General features: G+C 35.1%; 1 protein-coding gene across 1 annotated transcript; it reads right to left on the reverse strand.

Annotated features, from left to right (window-relative positions):
* Nucleotides 1-4,583: 4,583 nt before the first annotated feature.
* LOC132024961 (exportin-7-like) lies at nucleotides 4,584-6,570 on the reverse strand. Its single transcript, XM_059412181.1, has one exon. The coding sequence runs from the start codon at nucleotides 6,546-6,548 to the stop codon at nucleotides 4,584-4,586; it is 1,965 nt and encodes a 654-aa protein (XP_059268164.1). The 5' UTR covers nucleotides 6,549-6,570.
* Between the last annotated feature and the right edge of the window lie 5,224 nt (nucleotides 6,571-11,794).

Consider the following 11,794-nt stretch of genomic DNA (forward strand, 5'->3'; position numbering starts at 1 on the left):
GGTTAAAGCCTCTGCCTTTGGCTCAGGTCATGATCTCAGGGTCCTGGGATTGAGCCCCACATCCGGCTCTCTGCTCAGCTGGGAGCCTGCTTCCCCTCCCCCTCTGCCTGCCTCTCTGTCTACTTGTGATCTCTGTCTGTCAAATAAATAAATAAAACATTTAAAACAAAAACAAAAAGAAAACAAAACAAAAACTCAATCTGTCATATGACAGGAAGGGAAACATGGTGTTGGACAGTGACTGTCCTTTGACAACTCAAGTTAAGTTTCTGGCACTGGACCTGAAGTTTTTTTGTTACAGGGATTGAGGGATAATTTAGTAGGCTGACAATTTATATACTCTCGGGGATGTTATATACAATTAACCATTAACCCCTAGCAAGAGTACCAAGAGATCAAAACATTCTGATCTCTATTGTATCCCTGCTGCATATTATGGAATCAGGACACCTTGTCTATAAGAGTTAAGTATTATCACTAGACCTTCACTATTACAAGGTCATGTCATAACTACTTGCAAAGTCTTTTTAATGGCAGTGTTTCACACAGTCATCTCCAGCCTACAAGGGACTGCCACCACAGAGATCTTCAAGTTCTCTGGCATTCCATTTCCTAGTGTATTCATCAATGTCTAAGTGAATGGAGTGTGCCGTAGGCCCTATTAGGGATGTAATGGAGGATGGTATGCAGGTCACACATGATAAATGCACTCCACCATTTCTTTCTTCCAAAGAAATTCTTTCTGCCTTTGAATTTCCTATACTGTTTCACTGTAAATTCAAGTTTAAGTCAATTAAACAAGTATTGTTGAAGGCAGCTCCGGGTGCTTGAGCTAACTCATTAAATCTTGAATCCATGGTAAGGGCAGCTGTATCAATATATTTAGCATCTGGATATTAAACCAACTCTTGCTAGGGGAAGAAAGAGCTATTACTAAGATGGTGCAAAATAGAAAAGCAAGTACTCTCTCCACCTTGTGTCTTGCGACCTCCGTCTTGCATTCCTTTTTGGAATGAAATGAGAATTCAGTTAATCAAGGAGAAATGAAGTTTGTGATACATCGCTTCCTACAACACAGGAGAAGGTATAAAAGTGAGGATTTGGAAATCAGAGGCAATAGCTTAACTGATTATGCCACTCCTTAGAATAACTTTAAAAGATTACATGCTATTTTACACATTATTTAACTGGCATTTGAAAATTTCATCATGGATTTACATTTATTTAGTTTTGTGTTAACATGAATTAGAAATCTTAAACACTTTTTCAGATGAAATAAGATAAGGGTTCAACCATGACAGGCTAACTAAGCCACAATATAATTTATGAACATAAAGTGGAACTACATTATTCCCTGTCTCACAATGGATTTGCAATGTTGTCCTATCTAAAAATTTTATCATAAAAATTTTCCTGTATCTGGAAAATAAGTTTTAGGGGTTTTGTGTGTTTGTTTGTTTGTTTTTTGTTTTGTTTTGTTTTTTAATTAGGCTCAATACAAAAGTAATAATTTTTGTTTTGAATTCAGGACATCCCAACATGTGTCAGTAAAAATGAATAAGAACATAAATATAATGAGTGGGAAAACCAAAAATACTATAGAATTAAAGCAGTTTCATTAATTAATTAAGAATGCTTCCTAATGTAAATGTCAAACTTTGAAATACCCATTTATTTTGTTCTCAGGATATTTTTATGTTCTGGGCCTTGCACCAAGTGGGATTTGGGATGAATGAGGAGATTGACTACTGTGTTAAATCCCATTATTGTCTCTTATAACAGGATGATATGTGCCTACCAGTTTCCACGAGAATAGTAAGTCTCCTTGTAGAAGAACATTATCTATTTAGCCTGTTTTCAGGCATAAGTATGAGTCTTATTTGGCCAGTGAAACCTAAGTAGAGGAGCATTTGACAAGTCCACACAGAAACATTGAGAGACATTGTGTATTTCCAATAGCTTGCTTAGTTCTTCCCCCCCACTCCCATGCCATGTCCCAAATAAGTGCTTCTCTTTGGGCCTGGATCCAAGAAAGAGGACACTTTAAGAATCTTTGAAGTTGACTTTTAGATTAGAGCTCAGATGTAGTCAATCAGCAGCCAATGTGCAATGTGAGAACCAAATAATTTTTTGTTGTAAGGCAGTAAAATTTAAGAGTTGTGGAGTTTTGTTTTTGTTTGTTGTTTTTTTTTTTTTTGGTTTTTTTTTTTGTTTGTTTTGTTTTTGTTTTGGGGTTTTTGTTTTATTTTGTTTTGTTCTGTCTTGCTTTTGTTACACCATATGTTAGCAAAAATTTACTAGCATTTCTGTTTTATTATAGTAGGAGCCAATATATTTTTAACTTGGAAAATTCTAAGTCAGTTTTGGGAAAATTAATTTGTGGAAATCAATTTTCTCAAAACTAGCTGGCTGCACTTAGCCCTTGAAAAGACTTGATGACTTCCAAGAGTATATATCTTATTTTGAAGATTACTTAATTATAAAATATGAATTAAGAATTACGAATTCTTTATGTTCATGTACAGCTCTCTCACACTCCAAAGGAAAACAAAGCAAAACAAAACAAAGCATCTCCCTCATAAACTCACTAATAAATAAAAATTATTTTGAATGCAAGATATGTTTTATTGTATTTCTTAAAAAAACAAATAAAACAAAAAAGCAAACACACTGTATAGCCTTGTAATAATAAATTATCAACCAACTATTTTAAAACTTCAGGTTTTGAGTGAAATAAGAATGTCTCAATAATAAAGACCACTGCATTCTAGAAGTTGAGAAAAGTTATGTGATTGGGAAATTGGTACTCCAAAGAAGAAAGATCTTTTTCATACTTTTGTCCAGGAAAAATCCCAATAACTGCTACAGGAATAATACAACTTATATGCTATTATTTAATTCTTTATTGTGAAGCTGCATTTTATACTATGGGAAATATTAAAAATATTCCATAATATAAGCTCCATTTCCATTGCTTGTTTATTCTTTTAATAGCTAAAATTAACCCGTCAAGAAATGACAGGTGTTGACAAGGATTCAGAGAAAGGAGAACACTCCTACATTGTTGGTGGGAATGCAAGCTGGTAGAGCCACTCTGGAAAACAGTATGGCGGTTTCCCAAAAAGTTGAAAATAGAACTACCCTACAACCCAGAAATTGTGCTACTGGGTATTACCCTAAAGATACAAATGTAGTAATCTGAAGGGGCACATGCACCTGAATGTTTATAGGAGCAAGGTCCACAATAGCCAAACTTTGGAAAGAGCCTAGATGCCTATCACCAGATGAATGGATAAAGAAGATGTGATATATATATACAATGGAATGCAATGCAGCCATGAAAAAATGAAATCTTGACATTTGCAATGATATGGATTGAACTAGAGGGTATTATGCTAAGCAAAATTAATTATCATATGATCTCTCTGATATGAGGGATTTTTTTTAATTAGAGTTGAAAATAAATTTTTTATGATATATGTGGATTTCTTAGGTATTAAACGGACTTGATATTGGATAAACTCAACTAACGTTGGGGATAATAGTGTTTTGCTTTTAGTACTTCAAGTTTAGAGGAACAGGGTGCCTGGGTGGCTCAGCGGGTTAAGCCTCTGCCTTCGGCTCAGGTCAGGATCTCAGGGTCCTGGGATTGAGCCCCGCTGCTCAGCGGGGAGCCTGCTTCTCCCTCTCCCTCTGCCTGCCTCTCTGCCTACTTGTGATCTTTCTCCCTCTCTATCAAATAAATAAATTAAATATTTAAAAAATTAGAGGAACAAATTTAATTATAATTTTTTTCACAATTTAATTTTTAAATCAGCAAGTTCATTCAACTGACTTGCATACAGCATGGTGCAACATATTTTGATGAATATATCAAGAACAAAATGTAATGAAAGAAAATTATTGTAAAAAAACACACAGATAAAAATCTAAAAGATAATTGTATACTTCATAAAACTATATAACTAAGAAATCATATTTCAATAAACTGTTATATGAATATATAAATATAAACAACAAACTTATCTTAACAAATAAGATACAGAATATATTTTTAATATCAAACATTATATATTTCAGTAATAGGTACATATTTAAATATACCCTTTAATCTAAAATAATAGTCATTTTCTAATAATAGTAATTTTCTATTGAGAAAAGGAAATATTAACAATATATAGAACTACAAATTTTTCTTAGTTTGAAAAGAGTTAATTATTGACTACATTTCATCTCCAGGTAAGACCCTATATATTTTGTCCTGCAACCTTTTGTTTGTTTATTTATTTATTTACTTGACCTGAGCTGAAAGCAGACATTTAACTGACTGAGCCAACCAGGTGCCCCTGTATTAAGTAATTTTTTTTTTTTTAGTCCAAGATGGACTCTGCATCAGGGAGGATGCAAAAATATTGGCTACGGAGTGTATACTGATCTGCTGGATCTTAGAGATAACCAGGGAGAAATCTGTAGAAACTGTCGTGGGGTGGCTCACATTTGGCATCTGAAATTATCCCTCGATTCTGTATGGGTGCTGCCTTTGGCTCCCAGGAGAATGCAGGATACCTGAGCACACATAAAAACTAAATGAAAGTGGAAAGAGTAGGAGGCCATGATTTCAAAGAATGTAGCAAGCCACAGTTCCTGCTGTGCAGAGAAGCCAGCTTGGAAAAAGGATATCCAATGGAGAGGTCATTGAGAAGCTGTAGTGTCTTAGAAGTGATCGGTTCACAGCGGCCCCAGTACTTCAGGTTGGTGATGATTTTTCCTATGAAGACGCTCAGGACCATGGTCTCATCATTCAAGCACAGAACTTCTGAGAATCGGCGGTACAGCTTAGAGGATTTTTGCACCTGGTCCCCAATGTAGATCTTACGAAACTGTTCAAAAAAGCTCAGCATGGCCAATTCTAGCTTCTCATTACCCGCTTGAGCCAGGCGAGAATCTGTTAGGTTCATCAGCTGGAGCACCCGACAGACGAGCTCGCCATCCATAGCATCTTGCTCGTCAGTGCTGGCAAAGGAAACCTGGCCACCGATCACTGCGCCAATGATGTAAACCAGCCACGTCAGCCATCCTTCCCGCACCACGATATCCATCGGGCTGGCACTAGCACTCTGCAGCAGCTCCTGATAGGACTGGGCGAACTGGTCAAACAACTGCACGAGGAGTGCACATGTCTTCTCATACTCACAATGCCCGATGGTGGACAGCTGGTCCAGCTGCTGCTGCACCAGGCCGGTATCCTCCAGAGGGTCTTCCAGGCCATCCCTCAGGATGATGTGCACAGATTCCAAACGGGATGTGATATAGGCTTTGGTGACCTCAGGAGTATAAGTTTCCAGCATGTGGGGCTCTGTGGCTTTCACGTATGGCACAGAGGCTGCCATCCGCTGCCAAAGGCTCAGGAGATAGTGCACACTATTTGGAGCAAATTCCCAGTGCTGTAGGCTGGTCACTGTGAAGTTAGCTATCAATCGGATGACCTCAGGGTAGTTTTCCACCTTTACTAATTCTCCCAGTTGATAGTTACTCTTCAATCGGGCCAGCAGTCTGCAAAACTCATGGTAATTGTTTGGGTCTGATAAGCTCTGTGGGTTTTCCGGTATTCGCTTAACACCATCAACAAGATGTGAGAGAAACTTGGCCCTCTCTGCATTGTTAAACAGGGATCTTCTGACTGAGGCAATCTGTACTAAGCAGGATAGTACCAGAGGTGAAAATGAAGGAGGGATGGAATGATACAGGTCAAAAAACAGCTGCAGAGTTGAAGAATCTAAGAACGCTGATCTCCAGCCGGTGGGAATCTGTACTGTGCACAGGTCATCTGAGGACTCATCAGTAGAAGTGCCGATGAAATCAAAGTTTAGGCAGTTATGAGTGAGTTTGAGCAGTTGCATGAGTAAGCCATGCTGACTTTCATCATTCAAGTTTAGATTCTTTCCTGAAGCCTGTTTTAGTAAATTGCAGGAAAGTGTGAAGATATCAAATAACGATGAATCTCGGAAAGAAGAGGCTATTTTTCTGTGCTTGGTTAAAGGATGCGTGGTGTCGGCTTGATTAATTTCATTGGTTAGCTGAGATAAAATTGTGACGCCAATGATGCAGTACTCAACACTATCCTGTAAGAACCTTGTGACGTCTGTGATTGCATTTCTGAAGACGTAGTCATCCTTCTGACAGTCAAACCCGCCCAGTTTTGTGATTCTGGCATATAACTGAATAAGTGCTTGTGTCACAAAAGTAGCCAACTTTGGCCGAGTGGCAAGGTAGTTGAGCACATAGTTCCGAATATCTATGTGTTGCTCCAATGGTAGAGGGTTGTTTGTACGTGATACAAGCTTTGTAAGGCATGTAGCTGCCAGTAACTGGGAGTAAGAGGAACTTCCTCTTTCTAGGAGTAGCTGGCACTTGCTCAGGCAATCAGGGCTGTTGGTGAATTCAACCAAGGCTTTCTCTGCCTGGAGTCGAGTGGTTGTGTCTGTTGTCTCATAAAGCTGTTTGCACAGATTCTCTAGTTGGGCCAGGCTCTGCACATGATCCGCCATTTTGCTCCATTCATGCTCCTCTCCGGCCTTAAGTAATTTTTAATTCAGCAACTCCTTTGCTGTCTCTAATATGCTGTTGACCCCATCCAATGAATTTTCATTCAGTTATTATATTTTGTATATGTATCATTCCCATCTGTTTTTTTTAATTATTTCTATTTCTCTGTTGATATTTCCCCTCAGTTTATTAATTACAACCATATTTTCTTTTTTAAAAGATTTTATTTATTTGACAGTAGAGAGAGATCACAAGCATGCAGAGAGAAAGGGGGAAGCAGGTCCCCACTGAGCAGAGAGCCCTGTGTGGGGCTCTATCCCAGGACTCTGGGATCATGACTTGAGTCAAAGGCAGAGGCTTAACCACTGAGCCACCCAGGCATCCCTCCTGCAACATTTTAAAACAATGTTTTCTTTAAAAAAAAAAAGAAAGAAAGAAAGAAAAAAAAGAAAAGAAACAAAGAAAGAAAAGAAAAGAAAAAGAAATATTACTGGATCCTTAATAAAATATCCTAAAATTAAAAAAAATTAAAACAAAGTAAAAATAAGCAACTGTGTTTCTTCTGCCTTAGTCTTAACAAATTCCAAATCAATAAGGTCATATTTGTGAAGTTTTACTTTATGCTCAGTGTGATAGAAAGGGCACTATAAGGTTGTCAAGAACAGACAGGATGGCTGTCTGTTTAAGGACTTTACTGCATTTCAATGTCTTATAATTAGACAGGTGTCATGTCCATTCTAAGGAGAACTATCAAAATATACTGCATTTTTTTTCTTTGTTTTTTTCCTTATCTTCTCAGTTTGACAGACTGACTGAAAGGAAAATTAAATAAAGAGACATGTTTGATTTTTCACTTGAGCTACAGCCAAAACAGAAAAGGAAACATTAAGTGGTGGGCAAGTAGCTGCATAATGGGTCATGTTTACCAGAAAACAAAATTGTTTCATGATGGTCCTGCCTGGGTCATAGAAAAGCCTTGATCTTGATTCTAGCTACCATCTATACATAGATTAATGTTTATGTAATTCATTTGATTATAAATCATATTAGTTTAAGTAGATATTGACATAGAGCAATCTTTGTAGAGTAAACATGGATATGGTAGAAGTAAATGGAAAAAATATACATATGAAAACTTAATGGAAGGCATTTGTATTTTTCTTCAGAATATTTAAATATATATATATATATATATATATATATATATTTTTTTTTTTAGATTTTATTTATTCATTTGAGAGAGAGAGAAAGAGCACAAACAGGAGGAGAAGCAGAGCAGACTCCCGGATGAGCTGAGAGCCCAACATGGGGTTCTATCCTAGGACCTGCAGATCATGACCTGAGGTAAAGGCAGATGCTTAACCATCTGAGCCACCCAGATGCCCCAGAATCTTTAAATCTCTATATAAAACTCATTCTCTACAATAAGGTACCCACAATATACAAATAGTATGTGTATAATATCTAGAAAAAACTTCTCTTCCTGAGAAGTAACCATGATCTTGAGTCTTTTACAGATAATTTTTATGAATAATTTTACCAGAGTCATTAAGTAATACAAATAATTTAAATGAAACAAGTATCTAAACATCAAAACTAAAAGAAGCTCTATGTTTCTTTTGTGATGGTAGTGATACATAAAAAACAACTTACTATTCTAAGTCACTACCAATAAGCTTTCCTGAATTTTGGGTTCCTCTAGAGCAGATTCATTGTTCTAGTTTCTCAGACTAAATAAAGAGGGATACTATATTTCTTCCATAGTGTCTATATCTACTCTTCCACAATATAATGCATAATGTACATACTTGTGGCATACTTATGTGGTATGCATAATATGCATAATATGCATACCACAGTAATATGCATACTTTCTATATTGTAAGGCACATGGTATGAAATACCATATGTTTAATTATTAATGCAATAATCCACAAAACTTTTTTGTAAATTATAAGGCACCACCTGAAGCTTTCACACAAGAAGTAAAGAATCTGATTGCTAAACTCCATTGTAGTCCTTCTAGTGTTCAAATAATTACTAAAGTTCACACAATGTTTACTGCTTTAAAAAGTGACAGTAATTGAAAAACTTTTGTAAGGTACTAATAATCATTGTTTGTTCCTTTTTTTTTTTTAAGATTTCTTATTATTTATTTAATAGGCAGAGATCACAAGTAGGCAGAGAGAGAAAGAGAGAGGAAGATGCAGGCTCCCCACCGAGGACAGTGAGCAGAGAGACTGATGTGGGGCTCCATCAGATCCTGGGATCATGACCTGAGCCGAAGGCAGAGGCTTTAACCTACTGAGCCACCCAGGCATCCCATAATCATTGTTTCTTTAAATATTTATATAAAAATTTATTTCCTTATGCATTCCTTCTAAAAATACATGCTAAATATTATACTACTATTTTTAATACAAAAGTGAACAGGACAGGGAAAAAATGGAACCTGGTATTCTAATGAGTGTAAATATGTAAGAAAATTTCAACATAATTTCAACTAATTTCATTATTTATTTATTTCACATAATTTATTATTATTATCTCACATAATTTCAACTAATGTCAACTGAATTTTACTGAAGATAAATATAGAAAGTAAACCAGTAGATGGTGACTGGGAAAAATTTAGTTATATTTTCAGAGAACTTCTTTGAGAAAGTAAGATGTAAGCTAAAGATAAGTACTGGGATGAGTCTAGCCATGCAGAATTTGAATAATCTCGAAGAAATGGAGAATTCATAGAAGCATACAACCTACCAAGAGTAAAATCAGAAGAAATTGAAAACTTGAATAGACCCATATCAAATAAAGAAATTTAAGTAGTAATAAAAAAAAATTTCCCCAGATAGAAAAGCCTAGGTCCAGATGGCTTCCAGTTGTATCCCACTCAACATTCAAAGAAGAATTAATATTAATCTTTTTTAAGCTCTTCCAAAAAGTAAAAGTAATGGGAATAATTTCAGACTCATCTCATGAGTCCAGCATCATTCAGATACCAATACCAGACAAGGAATCCTAAGAAAATAAATGCACAGGCTATTATCTTTGATGACTCTAGCTACAAAAATCCTCAATAAAATGCTAGCAAACCAAATTTAACAACACATCAAAAAATCATACACACTATGATTAAATGGGAGTTATTGTCGAGATGCAAGTTTTGTCTAATAATCAATGTGATATATATTAAAAGAAAGATAAAAAATATATGATTATCTCAATAGATGCAAAAAAGCATCAACAAAGTTCAACATCCATTTATGATAAAAACTCTCAAAATATGATTTAGAAGGAGGTTACTTTAGTAATCAAAGACACTTATGAAAAGTTCATAGCAAGTATAATCAATGGGGAAAAACTTAAACCTTTTCCTCTCAGATCTGGTACAAGGTTAAGATGCCCACTTTTGTCACATTTATTCTTCATGGTACTAGAAGTACTAACAAAAACAATCAGACAAAAATAAGAAATAAAAAACATCTGAATAGAAAAAAATAAGATAAAAAAATCTCTGTTTACAGAAATCCTAAACTCCATAAAGAACTGTTGAAACTTATAAACAGATTCAATAGAGTTTCAGGACACAAAATCTACATATAAAAAGATAGTTGTATTTCTTTACACTGACACCAGTCTATCTGAAAAGGAAATCAAGAAAATGATTCTATTCCTGATAGCATTAAAAAAATACTTAGGAATAGATTTAACCAAGGAGGGGGAAGATCTATACGCTTAAAAAAAATAAAGTAAAACAACAAAGAAAGAAATTATAATATACAAGAATAAGTAGAAAGATATTTTATGTCCATGGATTGGAAAAATTCATACTGTTAAAATCTCTATACTACTCAAAGTAATATACGGATTCAATATAATCCCAACCAAAATTGCAATGGTATTTTTCACAAACATGAAAAAGACAATTCTAGAATTCATTGGAACCACAAAAGACCCCATATAGACAAAGTCATCTTGAGAAATAACAAGCAATTGTGATCAAAACAGAATGATACTTGCATAACAGGTAAACACATAGATGACAGGAATAGAATCAAGAGCCCAGAAATAAACCTAAGTATACGAAATGGGGAAATAATAGTCTCTTCAATAAATGGAGTTAGGAAAACTGGTAGACACATCCAGAAGAATAAAATCAGACTTTATCATTCACTATACATAAAATAGATTTAAGGCTTAAATGTAAAACATGCAACTATAAAACTCCTAGAAGAAAACATAAGAAAAAATTTCCTCAGCATTGACTTCAGCAATAATTTTTGGGATAGGACACCAAAAGCTGAAAAACAAAAGAAAACAATAAACAAATGGGAGTACATCAAATGGAAAACCTTCTGCACAGAAAGGAAAGAATCAACAAAATGAAAAGGCAATCTACAGACTGGGAAAACATACTGCAAGCCATATATCTGATAAGGGGTTAATATATAAAATATATAAGTAACTCATATAACCTAATTCCATCATCATCATCATCATCATCATCATCATTAGGTTTAAAGGTTTATTTTAATTTTTTTATGAACATATAATGTATTACTTGTTTCAGAGGTACAGGTCTGTGAATTATCAGTCTCACACAGGGCACAGACCCGAATAAAAATTTTTTAAAATAAGACATATAAATAGCCAGCATGTATATAAAATGATGCTTAATATCATTAGCTCAATATCATTAGCTCAATATCATCAAGAAATGCAAATCAAAACCATAATGAGGTATCATCCCACATCTGTTAGGATGGTTATTATCAATAAGATAGGAGATCAATAAGGAGAGTTATAATCAATAAGGAGAGTTGGCAAAGATGTGGAGAAAACACTTTCATACTACTATGGGAAATGTAAATTGGTATAACCATTATGGAAAACAGTATAGAGTTTCCTCAAAAATTTCACACAGAACTACCACAGGATCTAACAATCCCACTCCTGGGCAAAGGAAAGTAAATCAATACCTCAGGGAGATATATGCGCTCCTAAATTCACTGCAGCATTATGCATAATAGCCAAGAAATGGGAACAACCTGTCTGTTGGCAGACAGATAGATAGATATAGATAGATATAGATATAGATGTAGACATAGATATAGATATAAATTATAGATGATGATATAGATATAGATCCTGCTACTTGTGGCAACATGGATGAATCCGGAAGACATTCTGCTAAAACATTAAGACAGAGAAAAACACTGCATGATCTATCTCATTTACACAAGGA

The sequence above is a fragment of the Mustela nigripes genome, chromosome 1 (genome assembly GCF_022355385.1).
Source record: "Mustela nigripes isolate SB6536 chromosome 1, MUSNIG.SB6536, whole genome shotgun sequence".
Classification (NCBI taxonomy): Eukaryota; Metazoa; Chordata; class Mammalia; order Carnivora; family Mustelidae; genus Mustela; species Mustela nigripes.

Coding starts and splice junctions, on each gene's coding strand:
- LOC132024961 (XM_059412181.1), bottom strand. CDS start 6,548: ATGGCGGATCATGTGCAGAGCCTGGCCCAACTAGAGAATCTGTGCAAA.